The sequence below is a fragment of the Lissotriton helveticus genome, chromosome 5_1, assembly GCF_964261635.1.
Source record: "Lissotriton helveticus chromosome 5_1, aLisHel1.1, whole genome shotgun sequence".
In the NCBI taxonomy this organism is placed as follows: Eukaryota; Metazoa; Chordata; class Amphibia; order Caudata; family Salamandridae; genus Lissotriton; species Lissotriton helveticus.
The window spans coordinates 1,341,419,000-1,341,445,042 of NC_136065.1; the positions used below are offsets into that span (position 1 = coordinate 1,341,419,000).

The 26,043-nt window shown below is 47.0% G+C and overlaps 1 protein-coding gene across 1 annotated transcript in view; it reads left to right on the plus strand.

The window, feature by feature from the left end:
- Positions 1–26,043, plus strand: part of PSRC1 (proline and serine rich coiled-coil 1) — a 437,095-nt gene that overhangs the window by 95,121 nt on the left and 315,931 nt on the right. The window contains exons 2-3 of the mRNA XM_078644212.1: positions 9,284–9,340; positions 10,040–10,097. Coding sequence (XP_078500338.1) covers positions 9,284–9,340; positions 10,040–10,097 — 115 coding nt within the window. The remainder of the gene's footprint in view (positions 1–9,283; positions 9,341–10,039; positions 10,098–26,043) is intronic.

The window sequence follows — 26,043 nt, forward strand, 5'->3', positions numbered from 1 at the left end:
ATACGATTTATATTTCAAAAAAGCATTAATTTCTCAAAAAGACGATAGAAATGTAAATGTAATTGTTTGAATTACCTAGCCCAAAAGCCAACTAGAAATATCAGAGACTTGGAAGGCAGGAGTACCTGCGGAATGCATGAGCTGTGCAGGTCGATCACATTACAAAAGCACTACACCCAACCCCTTCCCCCCCATACAACTTCTGATAGTATGTTCACAGACAGCACACTGCTTGTGCGCATTATCCACTCGCCTGGCTGCTCATACACTGACGCGCAAGTGTGAGTGAATATCCTTGTATAGTTCTGAATCTTCAATCAATTGCTTCCGAGCACTGACGCATGCCTACTGTATCTGGTTTAAGCTTTCTTTTAGGTTTGGAAAGGCTAGTTTTCAGCAGTTTGTGGACAGTGGACATTTTGTTTGTTCACTTGTTTCCTGTGAACTCAGCGAATATCTAGAATGGCAGACCTGCAAACTGACGTCCAGTAGTCACAGAGGGGTGTCCACTGTCCACCTTACTGCAAATGTGACTGCAATGCTAGATGTGTCTGTTTTATATGCAGAACGAGTGAGGTCAGCATGATTCTAGGTCGCATATATACAGAGGCCCCACTTCTTACAGCTAATTCGTAGTGTCACCATCTTAGACTCCCACATCCATCAGCACTGTTGCAGCACTTTCAGTAGTCTAGAGCTGCACAGCGCTTAATTTTAGTCAGTGGTTTCCGGTGGGGCCCATCGGCACTCCATTTTGGGGACAGGCATTTATTTTTCCTCATTGGACATATCCCAGAGCAAACAAGGGAACAGTGGCGGCTCCTCTGCTATGGCGGAGAAGCGTCGCCTCACTGTTTTTGAGCACTGTAAAGGAAAGGAAATATAAAATGGTAATAACTTTGAGTTAATATCATTTTACGTTTCCTTTGTGAGTTGGAGGGCTGCCCTGCTTCATGAGGGGAGGAGTGGTTTGGCCACTCCTAAGTGCGCAATGACTGTATGCAATGCAATAGGTCTCGCATTTACGCAAGTTTGAGCTATTGACATTGCAAATAACAATGCCCTTTTTTTTGTTTCGTTTTTAAAACATAAATAGAAGGCATTGTCATTTACAATGCCAATAGCTTAAACTTGCATAAATGCGAGACCTATTGCATTGCAAATGCTTGTTGTGTCTGTTATAAGCTTTGACAGTGGGCAGTATTTGTTACATGGATCAACGCAATATGCTCTGTTCTACAGCTTCACTGTCGACCATCAGTAGATGTTTTGATTGTCTTCTGTCAGTAAAGTCTAATGTTCATGTGTCTTCCACAAATTCAGGCTTATGGGTTCTTATGTACAAAAGCTATGTGGAGGTTGCAAATGCTCAAATTTACAAAATTGGAGTCTTTGCGACCACCAAATTGTTTTTTTGATATGTATAAAACCTTAACTGCAATTCGGTAACTGAATCGCAAAATAGGTTCACAAGTACTTATCCAATCAAAAATTGGAAGGGGATTGTTTTAGAGTGCCCCTTCCAATTTGCGGTTGGCAACCATAATTGTGGTTTGGAAACCATTGACAGGTTACCAGCACCTCAGTGAAGGTGGTAACCCATTAATGAATGGGAAGAGGTCCCCATGGTCATTCTCTTTGTGAATGTTGTCAAAACCTTTTTGGGAGTAGGCAGTGGTCCCTGGAACCACTGCTTACGCTTTACAGAAAAATAATATAAATAAGTTTGTTGCTTTTCAAATGTTTTTTTAAACGCCCCGCGTTATCCTTTGTCGGGAAATGGGTTGCATTTATAAAAATAAAAAAAAGATTGCTATACTTATACAATCACAGACATGGATACGATCACAGACATGTTGGCCTGCTGACGGAAGTAGGCCACCAAGTCAATGATGGCAGTGAACTGAATTTGTCATAATTTGTGACCCACCTCATAAATATTCATGAGGTAGGTCGAATTGTAACCACTATGATGTAGTATTTTGTGACTCAACCTATAAGTACCTACGTGTTTTTGAAAAATACTATTCCTTTCAGTAAAAGTAGGTGCACAAATTGTGACAAATTTTACCAAGTGTATTCTCAGTACATAAATAAGGCTGTCAGTTGACCTCTTTATTTCTCCAGCGCAGGGATCGAAAAATAAAAAAAATGGTACTAGTCCTGCAGGACTAGTACCTTGAAAAATCTCCTCGCCTAACTCCAACCTACTTGTATTGTATTGTATTGTATTGTAGGTATACTTGTATAGCGCGGTCCTGTCGCCCGAAGGGCATCCTGGCGCTTGAGATCCGGTCAACAACACTTCCACTGCTCAAACATTCCTAGGGAAAAGATACGTGACCTCCGTCTCTGAAAGCGGAGCAAATGTGACAAGATAACAAGATTTAAAGGCATCTTTATTGCTCATTACCTTTGTGAGCAATAAAAATGCCTTTAAATCTTGTTATCTTGTCACATTTGCTCCGTTTAGTTTGTCTTCCTACTCACCAGAAAGGGCGTGAAGGACCTAAAAACAGCTCGATCTCGAAGTGAATTTTTCGAGCCCTGCAGCGGCACAATTGTTTTCAGTTCCTTCATCTGTTTTATCTTTAATTTGGTCACATTCAGGGCCTGAAGTTATAAAAGTAGATAGTGATCATCTAGGTCTGTCTCTGTCTTTATAATTGTTCGCAAGTAATCATGGAATAGTACATTTGTACCTTGCTGTGTATGTAGGACCACATTATTATTGTCTCTGATAGTCGTTACATGAGTTGAAGAACTTTCCTATGTAGCAGCCACAAGAGCAAGCTATCAGACTTTTCACCGTCTCCGTGTAAACAAGCTTTTGCTTGGTTGAATTAATATATGTATACCAAAATGGAGAGCGTATATTTGAGACAAAAATGTGTTTATTTTTTACAATTCATAAGCTAATATTAAAAGAAAAAGGGCTGCACTTCCAAAATACATTTAAACCTGATATTTGAGTAACAAATCATGTGGCACTGGAGTCACGTTTACAAATGTTATCTTGGTTTCAGGAGTAAATGTAAATGTAATGTAAATGTATTGCGACTTATATAGCGCACGTATCACCCGAAGGCATCAAGGCGCTTGCCTTGGGAACCCGTCCTGTCTTTTCCCTGTGAGATAACCTTTACTGGGTATCCCCAGGGTGAAAGCCAGGCATCCCGCAGCGGGTGGGCCGCCGTAGTGGAGATTAAGCAACTATTGCCCAGAGTTGCAGCGTGGAACCCCATGATTAGCATAGGCACCGAGGCGAGAATTATCGAGTCCGTGGACATTTTGGGCTCAGGACCCTGCCGCGTCGGGAATTGAACCCTGGTCCCGGGCCAGACCTCTGCATCAGGGTCTGCCACTCTAATCAGTGAGCCACACTCCTCCATTGCAGCTATGGCTATTCTACATAACCCATGTAGAAGCATTCCATCTGAAGCTGCTTTATCCCCTCTTTTGCGTTCACTGCACTGGTTACCAGTCCATGAAATGATCACGTTTAAAATCTGTTGCCTGGCACAATTCCTTGCTTGGAGAAGGTCCCAGGTATCTAGCATGTAGACTTTATCATTACTGCTCTCCTAGATTGCTTCGAGCTAGTGACAAAACGTTGCTGACAGCCCCAAGGGTCAGAAGGACCGATACAGGAGGCAGATCTTTTTCCTATCTAGCACCTCAGTACTGGAATAGGTTACCTTTGCATATTTGCATGTGTACGGATCATCTCCAATTTAGAAATGTAATGAAGATAGTGCTTTTTAGGTCTCGCCTGGCGATGCAGCGTGAAAGCGCTGTAGCCAGCGAGATCTATTGTTATCGACTTGCCTCCCAAGTGGTACAGACCGGGGCACGCGCAGGGCTGGCGATTGGGGTCTGTGGACGCGCCCGTGAACACGCGCATGTTCACATCTCCCTTCCGTCATCGCAAGCTTCATGTTATTTTCACTTTCATTTTTTGTAATGCGCTCGAACGCTCCATGTTGTTGTATTCATCCAGGGCCCTGCGTGTGATCCGGTAGGTTTCTCTTTCCACCAGCCGTCATGTCCCCTTCACATCCAGCCCCTTCAGCGGTATAGATCACTCTCGCCCGCTCCCCTCCCCCTTCTATTTAGGAGTGGAATCTCCCGGTGCTCCACGCCTGCAGCTGTCCCCGTTAACCGCTTACCATGCCCTTCTCGTCCTCGCTCTGGCACCTCTTCCCGTACTCTCCTTCCACAACCGGGCAGAGGTTAAGGTCCGACCTGCGAGCCCCACAGAGCGGCGCGTCTCCCGGTCCCTGGACAGCTTGCTCGTCCCCAGCCCTCTCGTAGCGCCACCCGCCTCTAGCTCTCCATCAGTGGCTTCTCCCTCCCACCGGAAGAGCAGCCTGGCTGCACGAGACTCGTCTCCTGACTGACGGCGGCTCGGGCCAATCGGGGCACCAGCCCAGTGCAGGGGTTGATAGAAGCAGATAAACTTTAGAAAGAGCGTCCGAGGCCACGGCTAGTTGTTAAATTTGGGTCTCTTGAATGAATGTGTAACTTGAATCATTATTTACAGAGGTGTTTTCTCTTTAGAATATTTGCCCCAGTCTGTGTTCCATCGTTAATCCGTTTAACCCCCTCGTGAACGGTAAGGGTCTGGGAGTTGAGCTGACAGGATTGTCTTGTTTTCAACAAAGACGCTCTATCGAGATAGGTTGTCGGGACAATCAGTGCGCGAGGTGCGAGCGGATTTACCTTGGGGGGGGCCGGAACACAAAAGGAAACAGGATTGTGGGTTTGTGTGAGCAGAAGAGGGACGAGCACGCTGGAGAGCGCAACTCTTATTGTTTGCCAGACAGGGGAGCCTGATTTAGACTTTGTCTGCCTTGACTTTTTGGATAAAGAGTTTACACAATGGGGATTTCGGAGTTGCACGTAACATAGATCGCGAACTATAAAGGCAAACAATATGTAGCTGCCTCCCCCAGCCCACCCAACTAGACCCCAAACAGTGCGGTAAATGGGCTAGCCCACTATACCGGTGTGTGCTGATTTCCTCCCGCTTAGGACCTGCACTTCTCCTTGCTCCGGGAGGGTTTACTCCTTTTAATAACACCCTTTTTAATGATAGCCATCTGATAAGCATTGTCTCTCAGTACACAATAACAGCGTTACTGAAAAAACTTTCAAAAAGAACAAAAACACACTTTTAAAACCAACCAAATTTCCTGAACAAGGGATCTACATGTTCTGTGATCCTACATAGAGGGCTTATGTAGCTCATAGTCTGCTTTGGACTATACCTGTAGCCATCGGCCACCCCGGTTTGCAAAGCACTGGAATTTCAAATACACGGGGGCCATCTGGCCTGCCCTTGTCACCCATAGCACATGTGCCATCAAGACAGGTGCGTACGATTAACGCACCTTCAGCCTGCTCACATCGCAATTAGCTGTAATCAAAAGCAGCTGCGCAACGAAGATAAAAACATGCTCTCTGCCTGAATACACTTCCACAAAGCCGGGGAGTGGGACCAAAAAAGGCTTGGGTCTATTTACTACCTGGCCTAGACCACTCAAATTTAAACAACAGGATGGCCAGATAGATTAGTTCAGTATCTTATCGCCCCACCTAGCCAGTAATCCTAAGCAGGCAAACTTTTTGTTTAGTAATTTTTACTTATTTCATATTTTTGCAAAACATTTCAATATATCCAGACATAAAGCATACTCAAATAACGACATTCACATATAACACCATAGTACGTATAAACATTTCATAGACCGTGTAAATAAAAAACATTCATATAAACACCATATACAAAATAGTAAACAAGAAAAGATGCCTCTAGTCATTCAATTCATGGGGCACCAGTCCTAATAACAAAAACACAAACAAGCGGCTGAACACTCTTTTCTACAGGCCTGCTTGTCTGGCTATGCTGGAACCTATTAATGTCAAGGGGCTAGTAACAGGGGGACTTTATCCTAATTCTAATCCTGTACCACCCTTTATAAATCCTGTTCCAGCACAGGGTCAACGCGTTTCGAACCCAGGCTCTGTTTATGGGTTCTCCTCAGGACATGGACTGGAAGATGGCCTTCACTGTAATTCTTTGGGTCTTCACGGGACAGCTGTATGTTGTTTGTAGGGAAGCAATAACACTCTTGTGATGATTTAACTATAGCACGACGGGCTGTAACTGATAAGGGGCGCGATCCTTCGGTCCTCCGAATATAGTCGAACCGTCCGTGTATGCTCGTAATTGTATTTCATGGGGCAGCGATTTTTCTTTGACTGCGCGTATCTTAATTTGTAAAAACGCTCCGTTCGTTCGTGCTCTCTCAATCTCCTACCAGCTGGCAACTTCCGCGATAGGCGTCAGCTCCCATCACGTTCAAAGCCGGGGAGAGCAGAGCACAGTGGGTGCATTGGTGGGGAAAGACCCTAAATGAAGTAAGTGGAATTTCCTTTCCAGGTCGCATTAATTAAGAAGCTGATACTAGGAATTGGATACTGGCCAATGGTTTTGTTTTACCTTTTATCATATTACCCGCCATAGGGTTTGATTAGAGGGCCAACCCCATAAACTCCCGCCATGTGGGGTTAATTTTTCCCAGATTGTGGGTGAGTTGATGCGGCATAATAACCATGATAATATATGCTTGTGTGATGCCTAGATGCTAATGAAATCCGATACACGGTGTAAATGAGCTTTATAGAGATAGACAACTTGGGCACTAAACCAAAACAAGCATTTGCAATGCAATAGGTCTCGCATTTATGAGAGTTTGAGCCATTGGCATTGTAAATGACAATGCCTTTTATTTATGTATTGATTTTTAAAACATAAATAAATGGCATTGCCATTTACAGTGCCAATAGCTTAAACACTCGCAAATGCGAGACCTATTGCATTGCAAATGCTTGTGTAATGCAGTAGTCTCTTGCCTGGCTTGTGTTCTGGCTTTGCGCCGAGATACCCCTCTCGGGGTGATTTGTGCTCTATATAAATTATATTAACATAACATATTGACAATGTATTTACATTACTGCTGGCAGCCATGCCTGATTCACTGAGGCGATTGCTGGTAGTATTCCGGCATACATTTGGGCAACTAATGTAATCTTGTACGATGTGGTCACTATTAGAACACTAATAATAGATCTTGGTGAGTTTCATTGAAGATAAGGACTCTTATTACAGAAAGCTTTGGAGACCCCTGCTCTAGCATCTGTGGTATCAGTGATGTGGCATCTGCACTGTGCCTATTATATTACTTTTATTCTAGTCCTCTCTCGTTTACTATTTTTTTAATTATTTTTTTCCAATCCCCTGCAAGTAGAGGTCATTCTTACCTTTGCTTAGTCACATACAACTACCTTCATCACATCCCACTCTATTACCCTGGTTCTGGCTGCATTATCAATCTGTGATTTAGTTGCCAAGCCTAATTTGAAATTCTAAGTCTTGCTCCAGTAGACTCTCAGCATTACACCCCTCCAAAGTTATAGGTCCCGGTTAAAGATGAATGGTTTAACAGCATTCCGCTGTGGCATTTTATGTCGTTAATTTATTGCATATGTTCTCATGTTGCGAATGTATAATCTAATTTGCAATCACAGTGGTTCTCTGCTCTTTCCACCATCCTATGCACTGTTAAAACCAAACCACACCATTGTCACACCTACAAATGGCTGGGATGACCTGGGACCCCTGTGGAAAATAGTCGTATCACGTTAATGACATAAATCTTTCTTGGACATTTTTTCATCCGTAATAATGTATCGATTTTTTGGGTCATTGAAATTATTTGAGAGAAAAAAGTGTGCCCCTTACTCTACATACAGCATGTGGAGCATGACAAGGATCCATTGTTTCCCTTTTTTCTTCGCTGCTTATCATCCACCTCATCTTCTTAAACTATATTGAGGACAACCCGAATGCACTAAAATAAACTCCACAATTGGGGGCTAATTGACGAGCCTAAACCACAACCTTACAGCATTTGATACTAAAGCTAAGCCCTGATAAAACAGAAACTGAAACGATGTCAAAACCTTATAACTAACTATCTAAAGACCAGCAGTCGTAGGTCCCTCCCAGCAAGGATTGTCAACCACCTGGGCATTTACAGGAGCTGTGACATGGCTCTCTTATATAAGTTAACTCAGTAGTGAAAAGCTGCTTTTTCTACCTGCGTAGTCGCATCCTGAAGTGTATTTCTCCTTGGGTAGAATTTTTACTAAGGGTAAGAGCCTGCCTGGTCTCATCCAGTATACCTTAGACTTCCTATTATCTATAAAACCCAAGACTGGGATATTCCTACAAAGCTCTAAGTCATTATCATTGATGGGCAGTAAGTTATGGATCCATTTAAAACCGGCCAGGATTCAGAGCCAGAAATGCAGTCCTCATTATCAGCAGCAACACCATCTGCAACACTTGACACCAAACAAATCCATTGGTCTCTTTTGTGACTAGATCAAAGACTGAGAAAGATTGGCAGTGGATCTGGGTTTGTCAATCATGGAATTAGGGTTGCACTACATGCCTTACAGAGTACACCGAAAAAAGGCCAAGGAGAAAGAAATTGACCGGGCCGGGACACGTGGCAGTGAGGCATTGACAGCGGGAGTGTGGTCTTCAGAACGGAAGCTGCTGCAGAAATGGCTATACTGGAACATGTAGATCGTGGTTCAGGCATGGAGTAGAAACACTGTCTTGCAGACAGTGAGGCACACTTACTGACACTGGAACTGTGAAATACATTCATTGACATGCCTCCTAGAGGACACAGACAAACTTGGCAACACTTAATCAGAGACTGAAAGACTAACGTTGGGTCAGGGAGATAGCACCAGATCTTCAGGAATCATTGAACCCTCTCAGAAATGCACCTTACCCAGATCTCAAAGGTACACAATGGCATCCCAAATTAAATAAGTAATAGGACTTGCACTAAAATGACATGAGACTGCAACAGCTCACTGGCTCTTGTTACTCCGTTGCATAAGTTAGTTTTAGCAGAACTCTTGTCTTGAACGCACATAAAAATGGGACCCAATATGATGGTGCCCAGTGCATCCTTTCCATTGTCTTGCCTTACATCAGTTGAGAAAAACCATCACACAGTTAATTTGATATGTGCAATCAATTTTCTTTTTCTAGTGTACAGGCTGCCTTTTTCTTCTGAAACTTCAGTGTTGTTTATTTTGTAGGAACTTGAGGTAGTTCCTTAGTAGTGTGTGTTTATGATTTTTTTGTGGTTGGAAAATTATACTTTACGCTTTTCTTGTGTGTTTCCTGTCCTAGGTACGCCTGAGCAGACGTGGAGCTTGGCGCTTGGGAAGATGGACCTGATGGATCAAGGTAAGGAACTTAAGACAACTCTGTTCTCAAGATGATAGGGAACGTTCTTTCAAAGAGGTCCATTATGGAAGAAAAACAACGAGCAGTTTAGCACAACCTTGGTATGTTTTTTTTAATCCAGAGGGTTTATAACATTGTTTCATGCTGCAACCATTCTATTATCTGCAATCATTTCTCTCAGCCTGAGCTGATTTGTTTCAGCATTAGAAATGCTGTGTGGTATGTATGGCATTAGCCTGTGCAGTGTGTTTATACAGGCCTATGTTACTTGTTTAAAGTAATGTGAAAAAGACTGGGATGTGATGAGACCCCATTCCAATTCAGAATTGATGAGCCAATCAGATTGATTTTCCTGCTATCGAGAACTAGGCAATGTGTCGGTCACACATTGGACTCCAGCGGGACAAACTCAACTTAGTGTCCTTTATTATAAGTCCACACAAATGCAATTCTTGTGATAAGCTACATGCCTCCTTTTTAAGTGCTTTTAATGCATAGTAAAAAAGCAGAATCTACAAGGTTACACATCAGTTAAACCTAGAGTATCTAGCTGCTTATAACTAGAACACACAGCACCGTAAAACAGGCGTTTTCTGGTATCGTAGATCATATTTGCACTGACAGATTTTACACAATTGAGTTAACTTTGCAGGTCTCATTCAGATAGCCGCTTATTAATTCCCCTTTACTTTGTTCTAGATATCACATTCATTACTGATGAGACGTTTGACTTTGGACTTGGTTCTTTTTCTGATAGGTAAGTTAAATAGTATATGCTATCCTCTTTATGTGTCTGAGGATGTCGTTATATTGACAATGTTACTTGTAAGTTCTGTGGTGTGAATCAGGGTAATATAAGCAGAACTAGGGACATTTGTGTGATGCTTTATATCTATCGAAAAGCCATACCTTAATTTTGGAGTACTTGTTTCTGTGTTTGTCTTAAGGGGACATTTTTAATTAACCTGTTTGATGCATTTCCTTGTTTAGAGCTGACAAATAATCACTGCTTGTCTTCGTGATCCTAATATTTCCATTAAAACATAATCTGGTACTCAGCATTCATTTTCTGAGCAGACACCACCTTGCATATTCACAGAGAACTCTGAAGTAAATGGTGTGATCGTTCAAGACCAAGGCATTTGTGTTTTCTGCACATATTGAAAAGAGGACTTTGAATCACTGTTGTCTAACAATTGAACCGTACCAAGATACATTTGGACAATGGAGAAAAAAATAAATAGATGCTACATGTAGATAAAAATTTGTATATGAATGTAAGATGTCCAAAAATCAAGAGGCTAGTAGTGTTCTGATATTGTAGATCAAAGCCCACCTCGTGGTTTCAGCTAAGGCACCCCATAAGGCATAATGTCTGAATATCTAATGAAGGAGTCTAGTTAATATAACAACTTCTGATTGTTTCTTGATTTCAACTATGTACCTTTAGACTTTTCCTATCTAAAATAATTATGTTACTTGAATAAAAAATTGTAGCTTGTACACTAAAGTTATTTTTTTAATAAAAAAAACTACTGCCATCCTGCTTATAGTTCCATCCCTTCCCACCCAGCCCTGTGTCTCCTTGTAGTTGTGTGTGACACACACACTAACCCGAGTGTTTATGCTACAGCCACTCATCTTCCAGTTCTTTACTCACATGAGCGACACCACACTCTAATGTAGTCCTCTCTCAAATGATTGAAACACCCTAGTGTGAAAGCTAAGGTTTTATTTACATATAAAGCATTAAAAGGGATTTCTAGCCATGCGTATACATGAAATCAATTGAGCACAATGTCTAAAACCTTTTCTTGTACCAGTGGTCAGTGAACCAATATAACCCTGCGATTTTGCCTGACAGTCCAAAGCAGATGCACCAACATTTTAGTTTGACGTTGATGACAACCCTCAAGCACTCAGCTTGGCTTCACTCCCCCACTTAACCCTGTCTAAAGCATTTAACAAGCATTGAAAATGAAATAGGTCTCGCCTTTTATTGAGGTAAAGTTGTTTGCTTTGCTATACAATACCATTAGCAAAGAAAATGGCTTTAACTTAATCAAAGGCAAGACCTATTGCATTTTAATGCTCGGTCCCCTCTCTTGCCTTTTAGGTCAACCCCAGTTGTGCACTTGGAAGACAGCCCTCCAAAAAGAAGTTGTCCCTCCCACCGGAGCAGAGAGTTTAACAACCTACCTTTTGTTCTGTGGCTGCAGACACTAAGTGCCAAGGCTCGGGACCATGAAGACTTTGGAGCACCCAAGAGAGAGGGGGCTCAGGCAAACCACAAGCAGAGAGAGCAAAACCGTGCTGACAACTGCTAGGCGTGAGCATGCCTCCCTGCAGCACTGTTTGCACTAGAGTGAGTACACCTCCAGCCGAACAACCACCACAACTGCAGCACTTGGGGCACTGCTGTGCCGGGGAGCAGACAGGCGCCGGCACAAGCCTCAGTAGCAGAAGGTGCCGACAAATCACCGAGGCTGCACAGCCTCAAACTGCCCATCTCACCTGCCCTGCACAAGTTGCGAGTGACAAAAGTCAACCTTACCTTAGCGCACGCAGCCAGGGGCTGCACCACAAGTGCACAGCGTGTGGATGACAGGGGGAGGGAGGGAAAGCGAAAGCACGCCGCCATGCGCGTGCACATCTCTTGTCCATACGTGTGCACATTTTGTCCACCAGTACGCGTTCACATGGAATCCATGTGCGCTGCTAACGCCAGGCGAGACCAAAAAACTAATTTAGGTGTCCCATTAAGACAATCAATCAGGTGGAGTGACATGTGAGCTGTCCAAGGTGCAGTGTTTTTGCTCACGCTCCTCAGTCCATGCATTCCAGGTACCTTTCGATGTGGGGACAGTCTGTGCTGATTATGGGTGCCACCTCTGTCGTAATGATTGCTCAGATTTCCTTCACGCCATTAAAGGGGGGCCCTGTTCAGCATACACCTGGTGAGGAGTGTAGACTAATAACATTTTGTGGACTCTACCAATCTGTCTAACACAGTTAATGAAAGCGTTCCAACTAAAGTCAGTATGAAAATATGGGTTTCCCCTGTGCTCGCTTGGATGAACCATTGTTGGCTTGAATTGTACCCACTTTGCTGAACAAACCTGGTTGACTTATCTTGGCCCTCAGGCAAGCACAGCTATACTAATTTACCAGCTTGAGCCGGGAAAGTGGTGCCCTATGAATCTCTTCTAAACTTACACAGCGAGAGTTTGCATTCAGAACATAACAGACAACAGTACTGCCTTTCTGATAGATACATCTGCCAGTGGATTTCTCACTTTGTGAATATCCCCCTTGCGTCAGCAACATTCAGAAATTCTTTTAGCTTCGCGCCGACGTGGACGACGTCATAGATGCATGGCATCGCACGCGACTCCGCTGACGTCACCGACACTACAATAGGCCCACGCCGGCGTGATGACATCAGTTCCCTTTTTTCCGCGTCGTCGACGCTAACGGTTTCGGGACACTCAGTAGCCAACTGGTGACTTTGTTACCTTCTTATTCATTTTCTGCTTCTTTGTATCTTGTTTCTGCACGATGTCGACAAAGAAGACCGGCTTCAAGCCCTGCAGGGAGTGCGGGAAAATGATGTCCATTACTGACCCGCACGAGGACTGCATTTGGTGTTTGAGCTCTGACCACGATGTGGATGGATGTTCATCTTGTCGGAAGATGAACCCGAAGGCCCTGAGAGAAAGAGAGACCAAACTCCTGGTAGCGAAGCTGAAGGCTGGCAAGGGAAAATCTTCGAGGTCTCGCTCTCGACGGGCGAGGTCGAGGTTGAGATCGAAGTCAAGATCCAGATCTCGAGAGGATTTGTCTTCGAAGTCCACTTCAGGCCATGCTTCGAAGTCGAGAAGGAGACATAAGAAGAAGAGGCACGAGTCCCGACGTCATTCCGGTAAGGAGTCGAGGTCACCGAAGAAGGTACGTTCCAAGGTGGTCACGCTGGATGTCTCGGATCATGAAGGTGAGGCACTTGGTAGTCGCAGGTACAGTCGCCGACTCCGGCTTCGAATCCGTCTCCGGCGCTGTCCCCGGCCCGAGATGAGGAGGAGGTTCAGGTGTATGTGGATTCTGCGCCTGTCGAAGAGCCGAATCCGAACCCTCCACAAGACCAGCCTGAGGGGTTTCAGCCACCCTTCCCAGCCCCAGGCCAGGACCCATCAGCGTTTTTAAACGCTATGTATGGCATCTTTTCAAGGGCGTGGTACCCCTCTGGCGCACCTCCGGGTCCCATGGGTCCTCTGGCCTTCAATTTAGGAGTCCCTCACTCCTATCCTCCTGCTCCATTCATGCCTTTTATGCCGGCTCCGACGCCGCCATGGCAATACCCGGCTCCGCCGAGGTCATCGACGCCGGTTCCGGCGTCGCCCGCTCCAGATCGACCTCGAGAGCATCCCACTGGGCCTTCGGATTCGATACCGACGTCGATCCCGGCTCCGTCGGAGCCGTTGGTGGATCCGGCTGCGAAGCGTGTAAAGGAGAGGTCCAGAAGGGAAGCTCAACGCCTTTTGGAGGAGCAAAGATATTTGGAGTCTCGTCCTGATATGGAGGAAGGTGAACTAGAGGATGATTGTTTTGAGGATCTGGCTGATGCTGGTAGACTGGATTTTTCTCCTGAGTGGGAGTTACCATCCGGCTCTGATACGCCTTCAAAGGACGTCCAGCCTTATCATGTGGTGATGAGGAAGGCAGCAGAACTTCTGCAATTGACTTTACCAACAGTGGAGTTTGTCTAATCTTCTTACTGAAGTTTTGCATTCACCTAGCTCTGTGGTGGAACCATTGCTTCCGTTTAATGAAGCCTTAACGGAACCTATTATGGAGGTGTGGAAAAAACCCCTGTCAGCTCCTGCAGTATCCAAGAGTGTGGCGAGAAGATACAGGGTTGCACCTGAGGACCCTGCTTTTCTGACGTCTCATCCGTCTCCTGAGAGTCTAGTCATACAGGCAGCCTGTTCCAAAAAGAATGTGAGTGCCTTTCCTCAGGTCCCTGGTGACAAAGAGGCTAAGAAGCAAGATCAGGTGGCTAAAAAGACCTTCTCCTCTGCAAGTATGGCGTTGAAGTCAACTAATGCCACTTGCCTTATGGGGAGGTATGTGCATGCTCTTATGGACTCTATGCATACTTTAACTCCTAAGATTCCTGATGACAGCAGGAGAGATTTTGAGGAGGTTCTATCAGATGCACAGGCTGCGGCATGCTAAGTGATACAGAGTGGTCTGGACACTGCAGACTCGGTGGCACAAATCATGGGCACTGCGGTTGCCACTAGGAGGTCGGCTTGGCTGAAATCTTCAGACTTTTCGGCAGATGTTCAGACGGCTTTGCTGGATCTGCCGTTTGATGGATCTGGCCTATTTGGCAAGAAGGCTGATACGGCCTTGGAAAGGTTTAAAGACAGTAGAGCAACTGCTAAATCTTTAGGGCTTCAAATCAGAGGTTCTTCAGCTAGGAAGTTCAGAGGTTTTGGACGCTCTTCCTTTCGCAACTATCGGCAAGGTCAGCAGCATCAGCAACAGCAGCAGCAGAACCCCTTGAACAGATCTTATAGGGGAAAGCAAAGAGCTAGGCCTCGAGGTCGTCAAGCCTCTTCCTCCTCTACCTCCTCTAACCCCCCAGCCTCAGAAAAGCAGCCCTAGATTCGCCATTCAGGATCATGTGGGTCCGGTGGGGGGTCGGCTTACATACTTTCTACGGGATTGGGAATCGGTTACATCAGATCTTTGGGTTCTCAATCTCGTAGAAAATGGGTATGCCCTTCCCTTTCGGGAATTCCCTCCCAATTACCCTCCTTGCCAAGGATTTTGCACGGAGGAACATCTGTTACTTCTACAGGAGGAGGTGCAGACACTGTTAAGAAGGGGTGCGATAGAGGTGGTCCCAGAGCAGGAAAGGGGTCAGGGATGCTACTCCCGGTATTTTCTGATACCCAAAAAGGATGGCAGGCTTCGTCCGATCCTGGATCTCAGGATCTTGAATCTCTATCTGAAACAAGAGAAATTCAAGATGCTCACCCTTGCACAGGTTCTTCAAGCGCTGCTGGAAGAAGACTGGATGGTGTCGCTCGACTTGCAGGATGCGTATTTCCACATCCCAATCCTGAAGTCGCACAGGAAGTATCTCCGTTTTACGGTGGGTTCGCAACACTATCAGTTTGCGGTCCTTCCTTTTGGAATTACTACTGCGCCTCGAGTCTTCACCAAGGTGATGGCGGTGGTGGCAGCACATCTCAGAAGGTCGGGGATTCCAGTTTTCCCCTATTTGGACGACTGGCTGATCAAGGCAGAGTCGTCAGAGAAGGTGCTCCAGCATCTGCAGGAGACAACTCAGTTGTTGTACCGGTTGGGTTTTTCGATAAATGTACCCAAGTCTCACCTGGTGCCCTCCCAGCGCAACCTGTTCATAGGTGCTGTACTGGACACAACTGTATGTTGTGCATTCCCTCCACCTCAAAGGATTCGCGACATACAGGAAATGATTCCTTTATTCTACAGTGGAGCGGTTGTTCCGGTCCTGAAGGTCCTTCGCCTGCTCTGTCTGAAGGCTTCATGCGTTCTGTTGGTCAACCATGCACGCTGGCACATGAGGGCACTCCAGTGGTGCCTCCGCAGGCAGTGGTATCAGCACAACGGAGATCTCAGGGAGTCAGTGAGGATCTCCAGAGAAACTGCAGCGGATCTGTCTTGGTGGAGCGTGGAGAGCAATCTGTCTCAAGGAAAGCCCTTCCATCTGCCTCCATCGGTTGCCACAGTGATAACGGATGCCTCCACTCTAGGGTGGGGTGCTCATCTGGGGGATCCGGAGATCAAGGGTCTTTGGTCTCCAGAAGAAAGGTTGCTTCACATCAACCTTCTGGAATTGCAGGTGATACGTCTGGCACTCAAGACCTTCCTCCCTTCCCTTCGCGGTCTGTCGGTGCAAGTCCTGATGGACAACACCACCGCGATGTGGTATGTCAACAAGCAGGGAGGAGTAGGGTCGCAGTGTCTCTGCAGAGAGGCTCTGCGCCTCTGGTCCTGGGTTCAGGACCACCAGATTTGTCTGATGGCAAATCATCTGGCAGGAGTTCTGAACGTGCGAGCAGACAGTCTGTCGGCAGTTCTCGGCCGACCATGAGTGGAGGCTTCACCCGGAGGTGGTTCGTCACGTCTTTCGGACGTGGGGGACTCCTCTGATGGACCAGTTCGCCACTCGCGAGAATGCTCACTGCCCGTCATTCTGCAGCCTCCAGTTTCCGATGCAGGGAGCCTTGGGGGACGCGTTTCAGTTGAGTTGGGACTCACAACTCCTTTACGAGTTTCCTCCTATACCCTTGATTCCTCGGGTTCTGAGGAAGATTCGCCGAGACCGGGCCCTAGTTATTTTGATCGCCCCGGATTGGCCAAGAAGGGTGTGGTACACAGACCTTCTCCACCTCTCCTCTCGCCCGCCGCTCCGTCTCCCGTTCAGGGCAGATCTCCTCTCTCAGATGGAGGGGCAGGTTCTACACCCCCACCTCCAGACATTACACCTTCATTTATTTATTTATTTATTTATTCAAAGTTTTATATAGCGCGAACAAGATCCTTACAGATGTAAATGTAAATGTACAGGAATTTATATAGCGCAAATCACCGAGCGGTTTCTAAGCGCTTGCTTAGGGAACCCGTCCTGGTATTCCCCTGTGAGATAACCCCAGCAGGGTATCAGCAAGGTGAAAGCCAGGCATCCCGCCACGAGGGGCCGTTGTGGAGATTAAGCAAGCTATTGCCCAGAGTCGCAGAGTGTGAACCCGTGAATCGAGTAGGCACCGGAGCGAGAATTGTCGAGTCCATGGACATTTTAGGACTCAAGACCCCGCCGAGCCGGGAATTGAACCCTGGTCCCGGGCTGACCTCTGCTTCCAGGTCTGCCTCCTCTAACCAGTGAGCCACACTTCTCCACTTGCAGATATCAGAGCGCTTCACATAGACAAGGTAGGGGCAGTAGGAGTGAACAGGGATAATGGGAGCAGTGTAATAGTCATTAACATGATAATAATAATAGCATACATAAAACATGTCAATATACAATCAGGTAAACAAGTAATATAGGACAGCACAAGTCGTTGATCCCAATACAAGGGTGTTCAGGTACACCTTGGGTGTGTGGATGGCTTATACCAGTGTTATAGTATATAGAGAACACTGAGTGAGGGCAACGGGAGAGTGGATCAGTAAACCAGCGTGTATCCTATATTGGTCGGTAGACGAGAGTAGCGTAGTAGTGTCCCCATCAAGTAGAAGTATAGTGCCAAAGGACAATGTGGACAGTGGTACAAAGCCATGCAGAGTCTCTGATCCAGCACCTATGAGGTTCAGGAGATCTTGGCCAGAAGGATGGTTTTCACCTCTTTCTTGAAGAGTGCAGTGGAGGAGATAAGCCTGGTTTCAGGGGGGAGCGCATTCCAGATCCTGGGTGCCATTCCTGAAAAGGAGCGCTTGTATGTTTTCTCTTTCCGGAATCTACGAGGTTTCAGGAGTAGATTTTTTGTACTTCTATTGGATCTCGAACCTCCTGATATAGACAACTTTTGAGCGAGGTAGTTGGGTGCATTGTGGTGTACGGCCGCGTGTGTCATAATTGCAATTTTTAGCTGTATTCTGGCTTCAAAAGGCAGCCATTTTAGAGACTTTAAGTCTGGGGATATATGCGAATGCTTTCTTGATCCAGTAATGAGTCTCGCGGCAGCGTTCAGGGAGGCTCTTAAGGATGCTACTAATGTCACCTCAGTATTAAGTGCATTTAACGAAGCCGCGCTAACAACTATTAACCAGGTGGTTCCGCCCAGAACTTATAAACCCCGACCTGCCCCTAAACAGGAAGTCTGGTTCACGGGGGAGCTCAGACAATTAAAAACGACTATGCGAAAGCAGGAGAAGAAATGGAGAGTCACACATCAGACAGAGGATAAGGAAAGCTTTAGGAGGTCGTTTAAAAACTACCACAAAGCAATCCGAGCTGCTAGGAAACAACACATAGCAGTTCAATTAACAGAGGCCGGTACCAACGTAAAAACTCTGTATCAAATTTTACAGACATTCACTAAGCCCACTGCCTGTGATACTGAGGGGATCGAATCCCAAGAACTCTGTGATAACATTTCACAGTTTTTTGTTAGGAAAATTGAAGCCATTTACACTAAGATACTAACATCTAATTCCATCCCTAATAATCCAGTAACAACTGACTATCAAGTCCAGCCTTACACTATAACTACAGGTAATGAGGCTAAGAAGCTTGCCGTCTTCCCTCCCATCTCTATGGATGAGCTGACTGTTCTTGTCACTCGAACAAAAAGTGGGTGCCCCACAGATATCATCCCGGCACGTATTATGCCACTTTTGTTGGATGATTTGGGGGCTGGAATGCGACATGTAGTCAATCTGTCCCTGTGTACAGGAGAAGTCCCTTTAAATTGGAAACAGGCGCTTGTGAGACCCTTGCGAAAAAACAATTCTATCCCCTGGTCCGATTTGACAAACCTGAGACCCATCTCTCTTCTCCCTTTTATGGGGAAGCTCGCTGAGAGATACGTGAATCAGCATTTGTCAAAATTCATTGAACATACGGGTGGACTCGATCCCTCTCAGTCGGGCTTTAGGCCCAGGCACAGTACTGAGACCGCCTTGCTGTCCGTCGCTGACAGTCTACAGATGCTACAGGACAAGGGGTATTCCGTTGTCCTGGTACTTTTAGATTTGTCAGCGGCGTTTGACACTGTGTCACATGACATCATGACCTCCAGACTAATTGACATCGGTCTGGAAGGCAAGGCCCTGGCCTGGCTAAGGAGCTTTTTCACCAAACGCACCCAGAGAGTCATCTTGGGACCATTCCAATCTGAGGTGGTGGCGATCTCGAAGGGGGTGCCACAGGGCTCTTGTTTGAGCCCTACATTATTTAACATCTATGTGGCACCCCTAGCTAACATCATGAGATCCCACGGGTTCATTCCAGTATCATACGCGGATGATACCCAACTCCTCTTCCCTTTTAAAACTATGACTCCTGAGGTGCGTGACTCCTTCGCCCGGGGGATGAAGGAGGTGGCACGCTGGATGGCAGCCAACTTCCTTCAGTGTAACGTCTCCAAAACCGAGGTTATGCTCTTCGGAGAGGCTAAACGCCTGTGGACTCCGGATTGGTGGCCTGAAGATCTTGGCCCCGTCCCTGAGCCCAAAATGGTGGTAAAAGACCTTGGAGTGAAACTGGATCATGAGCTTGCCCTAACACAACAAGCAAATCAAGTGGTAGGCTCATGTTTTCATGTTATTGGGATGCTCAGGAGAGTATTCCCTCTGTTACCGGATACCACCAGGAGAACGTTGGTCCAGTCACTGGTGTTAAGCAGGCTGGATTACTGCAATGGGTTGATGCTAGCTGCCAATGAGGGGATATTTGCCAGACTACAGGTTGTGCAGAACACTGCTGCGCGATTGGTTCTAAATGCCCCGCCTCGTACTCCCTCAAAACCGCTGCTGACCAAACTCCATTGGCTTACAGTGAAGCAGAGGGTGATGTTTAAAATCTGTTGTGTCATCCACAAATGCCTCATCGGGAAAGGTCCTGGTTACCTTACTGAAAAATTCATCCCTTATGTTCCATCTAGATCTTTGAGATCAGGAGATCAGGAACTGTTATGTGTTCCCAGGGCCTTGAAGGCAAGAAAAGGAGGCAGGGCCTTATCAGTAGCTGGCCCCAAGTTATGGAACCAACTCCCAAAGGAAATCAGAATATGTAGGGAACATTTCCCTTTCAGAAAAAAACTTAAAACTTTCCTCTTTAATTTCTAGCTGCCTAGGGTTCACTCAATAAATCAGGACTAGTTGGCTGTCTTCAGATGCTGCCTAAGGCGCGGAGATACTCCTTCGGGAGTCGATTCCCAGCGCCATACAAACATGCAAATAAATAAATGCTGTTGTGGATAGCGGGAGTCCGCTGAGGGCCACAATTCCGTAGTCTATTCGGGGGATGACTAAAGCTTGTACAGCAGTTTGGAAGTCTTCGGCGGGGAGGAAGGGTTTAATTTTCCTCAGTGTGTTGATTTGGAAATTAGCTGCTTTTGTGGCTTTGCTAACGTGCTGCTGCATGTTGAGCTTGGCGTCGAGAGTGACACCTAGGGATTTCGCAGAGTCCACGATTGTAGGTTGGACATTGAGTGCTGTTAAGTTATTGAGCCAGGTTTGGGTGATGGAAATTTTCGCCGGGGGTGAGATGAGTAGGAACTCAGTTTTCAGAGCATTTAATTTGAGGTGATTATCGGCCAGCCAAGATTGAGTGTTAATAAGCGTGGAATTCAGATGTTTGATATCTTCCGGGGATTGTAGTTTTAGGTAAAGTTGTGTGTCGTCGGCATACATATGGAATTGGACATTGGAAGCTTGGAGCAGGGTGGCGAGCGGTTCCATGACGAGGTTGAACAATGTGGGGGAGAGGGAGGATCCTTGTGGAACCCCTAGATCTGCAGGCACAGGTGTAGATAGCACATTGTCGATCTTGAACTTCTGAGACCGGTTGTGAAGGAAGGACGAAAACCATTTGAGAACAGTTCCCGATAGACCCATTCTAGTGCTTAGCAGCTCCAGCAAGTTCTCATGTTTGACCGTGTCAAATGCTGACGAGAGGTCAAGAAGGATGAGGAGGCAGGACTCATTGCGGTCAAGAATTTGGAGGGCGTCATCAATTATGTGTGTCATAGCTGTTTCCGTACTATGTTTCGCTCGGAAGCCTGATTGATGAGGGTTGAGGAGGTCAAATTGGTCAATGTGTTTTGTTAGTTGGAGTTGGACACATTTCTCCAGCAGTTTGGCCAGGGTGGGGATATTGGTGATGGGCCGATAATTGTTTAGGTCAGACGGATCAGCTGTAGGTTTCTTGAGTATAGGCGTGACTTGCCCCACCTTGAGGGAGTCTGGAATGAGGCCTTGTTGCAGAGAGCTGTTGACGATTTTGGTCCAGAGAGGGAGGAGCAAGGGGATGAAGTCTTTTACAGCACTAGCAGGTAGAGGGTCTGTGAGGTGATTAGAAGGCTTTAAGGTGCAGAGCAGTTTGTGTATTGCTTCTTCCGAATAGGTATCGAAGTGCATCCAAGTTGCCTTATTTTTAGGTTGAGTGTTAGCCATTCTGGTGTGGTTGGGGAATCGGCTACATCCATGATGAGGTCATTTCTTATGTTGTCAGTCTTTAGCTTAAAGAAAGCAGAGAAGGCTTCACAGTGTGGGGTGTCGCTTGTTGTGCTGTTTGATTGTAAGGGTTGTGTCTTTGTTTGGGTCTTGATTAGTTCAAACAGCTTTCTTGGCCTGTTTTTTGCTTGGTCCAACTGGCTGCTAAAGAAGTCCGACTTTTTGCGTTTTATTTTCCTGAAGTAGGCATTTCTCTTGTTCTTAAGCCTTCTGAGGTGCAGTGCTGAAGGGTCAGATCTCCAGGTGCGCTCTGCCAATCACATAGTACGCCTGTAGTCATTGAGTCTATCATCGAACCAGGGGTTAGAAGTTTTGGTGGAGACTCTCTTCAGTTGCAGGGGGGCGACTTCATTGACTATTGTATTCATAGAGTCAAGGTAGTGGTCGATCAGTGATTGAACATCCGAGGCACCTGAAGGGGGATGGAGGAGATTGCCGATGTGGGGAGGCAGGGTAGAGGGGTTAAGATTCTTCATGTCTCTTTTCCAAGTTTTGGATTTGATTGGTTGGGCCGGGTTAGGTTTAACTATTTCATTGATAAAGAAGGTGATAATGTGGTGATCTGACCAATCGCATGGTAGAATCGCCTCCAGTTGTGTAGAGTTCTCTTTGGCAATGATGAGATCGAGTATCGATCCTTTGTCGTGTGTTGGTCTATCGCATATTTGGGTGAGGTCAAGCGCATTAAGGAGAGTTTTGAGACTATTCACCACTGTGTCTTTCTGATCGTTCCAGCGGAGATTGAAGTCACCCAGGTAGACTTGGGTGGTCTGCCGACCGGCATTGGAAGTGATCATGTCCATGAGTTGTTGGGTGAATATGAGATTGTCACCAGGCGGGTGATAGATGAGATGTAAAGCACAAACTTGTTTGCCTTCGCTGGTGATGTCGAGGCAGAGGAGTTCACAGGAGGAAAGGGAGGGGGCGGTGCCTTTAGTAACGGAGAGTTTGCTCCTAAAGATGCAAGCAATTCCCCCGCCCGTCTTGCCAGGAGACCTGTCCAGCCTAATGATGTGATAATTGGGGGGGGACTAGTATGTCCATAATCGGGGTAGACTTTCAGTAAGCCACGTTTCCGTTAGAAAGGCTAGGTCCAGATCCCTAGCTGAGACGAGATCAGCGATGTCGGAGGAGTGTCTCTGGGCTGATCTGCAGTTGAGTAGGATGCATTTGAGTTTGGGAGAGAGAAGGGTGGTCGAGCTTTCTGGTGTGAGGGGAACTTTTCTGAGGTTGTTAGGGACGGAACCTCTGTTGTTGAGTGTTGGGAGCCTCAGAGGGTTTGTAAGAATTGTGGGTATGGGGATGTGTGTGCTGGATATGTGTTTTACCGGACCTGTGCCATAAGAGCGTAGGAGAGAGCATAGGTCGCGGTTCGACAATGGGTTGAGGACACGACGGGGGCGGTGGGAGTTGTTGCGAACGGGGATAGTCGGCCAGCGCGGGTGTCGTCGGAGGCGAGGGTATGTAGGGAGGGTGCGTCGTTTGTAGGGTAGAGGGATGGTGGGAGGTAGGCTGGGCTGTGAGGAGAGAAGGTCTTTGATTGCGTGGATATCTTTTTTGATTTGTAGAATATCCTCTTTGACTTGTTGGAGGGTGGATAAAGTCAGGTCGGGAGGTGCAATGGGGATGGGGTTGGTGGTGAGAGCCATTGGTGAATGATTGAGTAGTGCGCTGGAAAGCGGGCAGGGTATCAAGGGGGGGGGATATATTAGCGTTGTTGGAAGGTTCTGCGGTGCTAATGAGTGGTATGGCATGCAAAGTGTGGGCGTGTTTGTGGGCGAGGGGTGTGGGTGAAGTAGGTGAAGCAGGCGGTGGGTGGGAGGCATAGGTAGTGAAGTCAGTGGGAGACGGTGCCGGAGAGTAGAAGAGTAAGTGAAGGCTGAAGACAGTGGGGGAGACGGGAGGGTAGTGAGGGCTGAGAATAGGAGGTGGGAGAGAGGGGGATGCTAAGGTAAGGGAGGCGGTGTGTTCTGTATCTTTTGTTGGAAGGGTGAGAATGTCGTGGATGGGGGTGGGGAGGGAGCTGGGGAGGGAGAGGTGTCTGCCGTGGGGGGGATGGGAGGGGGGGGGGATAAACTCCGAATGGTGGTGTGTTCAGATGGTGGCGTGTTGTGGGTGAGAGTTGTTGTGTCAGGTGTGAGAGACTCTAGGGTGGGAGTGGGGAGGGAGCTGGGGAGGGAGAGGGGTCTGCCGTGGGGGGGAAGGGAGGGGGGTGGATAGACTCCGAGCGGTGGCGTGTTCAGATGGTGGCGTGTTGTGGGTGGGGGTTGTTATGTCAGGGGGGAGAGGGATGAAGGGGGTGTGAGTGGGAGTAAGAGGGGTCATGTTGGAGGGGAGGCTAGTATATGAGGTGGAGATATTTGTGACTGTCCTTGGGGAGTGTGGGGCGTTAACAGCGGGTGGGCCATTTACTGGGGTACTGGGGGTAGAGGTGTTGTAGGTGGGGGCTGCGACGTCAGGGGTGATAGTGCTGGTGGAGTTCTGGGTGGGGGTCCGCAGCTTGGAAAGGTGCTCTTTGAACTTGGGGAACAGGTTGTCTAGTAGTTCCAAGTTCTTGTCCGTGGATTGAATTAGGACAATCCCGTTATTGTAGATGGTAATGGTAGTCCTGCCAGGGAAGAGGTGGGAAGGTGAGATAGAGAGGGTTAGGCCATGAGTTGTTTTCCTGGTGGAGGAGACGGCGAGTAGGGATTGGAACGTTTTTCTCCATTGGGCTCTGCGTGAGGTGTGGAAGATGATATCAGTATTCAGGGCTCCATTGTCAGATGAGAAGTAGGTGTCGGCAAAGGGTGTTTCAGGGTGCGACCTCAAGAAGTTATGTTTAAAACGTTTAGTGGCTTTTTTGGTGAGAGTGGAGGGGTAGTTAATTCTAAAAGTGTGCTTGCCGTTGAGCTCCATATTAGAATGGCTGTGATGTTGGGTGTAGGAGATAGGACTACAATAAAGACTGTCAGCCGCTAGTTACAAGGCCAAGGAATGACACTAGTGAGTGGCCAAAAGTATAAGAGGTAGAGGTCAGTGCAATCCACGAATATGAGGTAGCAATCAGTTAAAAGGACCCAAAGTAACACTAGTGAATGGTCAAAAATGAATAAACAGACTGAAAGAGGTAGCATTGGTGTAATTCAGGAATAGAAAGTGAATGGGTGCGGCTTACAAGAATGAGCAAAATTTATGAGGTAGCAATCAGTGCATAATAGAGATAAAAGTGAGGTGGGTGCAGCTTCCAAAAAATACAGCATACAAATAGGCATAAAATACAAAGGATATGTTGGAACCAATATAGGTGCAATAGACAAATCTTAAATATAATATGAAGTATAATACTGCAATAAAAGTGCACGAGGTTATAAAACGAAAAGCATAGAGAATAGGGACGAGAAATAAGGGAAAGCTAGTTAATGAGGGTGACTGGTCTGAGAGGGCCACCGAAGTGGCGGACTAGTCTAAGATGGCCGCCAAAATAGAGAATAGGGAGGCAGGAGTATAAGTCCTTTGTCTGTTGTTGCTAGATTTAGCTAGTTCAGTTTCCCTTTCTATTAATGGGCGAGTTGGTCCAACTTCTATGTTGCTGCTTCCATGTTGCTGCTTGGTGAGGAGGAGAGAACCTTATCACAGTTTAGGTGACCCCTGACCGAGTTGGTATGCGTCTTCATGGTCATCTGGGCAGTGGTGCGATTTATTACTGAAGTTTATAGCCCCCGCCATTTTTAACAAAAGAGACTCTGCCACGTCGCCGAAAATGCCCTTGTTAGGAGAAAACTAAAACTTGATCAGTCCGGGCAGAGAGAGGGCATGAATGATCAGTATAGTAAAGTACTAATGTGTACACACCTTTTAGTGGTTCAAGCGTCCACTCATTGCATAGCACCCCTGCACAGGCTGCAACTCCGTGCCCGTCGACTCCTGGCGGTAGCAGGGGTGGCGCGGAGAATGGCCGATGTCTCCCCTGGCTGAGAAGTCTGATCCAGCCGTCCTGTCCGTCCGTGGCAAGCCTTGATGCTCCAGGTGCCCGTCCTTTCGCCCGGCTCGAGCCTGCAACCGGTGATGCTAGGAGAGGGAGACCCCCGGGGGTGAGCTCCGGTCATGCCCAGCGGAGCCGACCCTCTCGATGTCTGCAGGGGGGGGGGGGGCGGCGACAGTCTCCTCTGGCTGTCGGGTCCCCGGAGAGCCCAGACCAGAGATCCGCTCTCACTGCCGCAGCCGGTGCCCGATGGATGTGTGCGCTGTTCTAGGTGTTCTAGGCGCGACCCGCCACCCCAGACTCACCAGAGGAACCACCACAGGTCCGGTGCAGACACGGGAGCCCTCCTCAGCTCCGGTGGTGACGGGCGGGGGCACAGATGGTTGGTGTCCCTCCCGTGGGTAGCATAGCACTCACGTTCACGTTGCGCTCCAGGCGAGGCCAGCGGTGCGAGACCCCAGTGGCGCCCCCACAGGTCCGGTGCTCTTCCGGGAGCCCTCCTCCTATT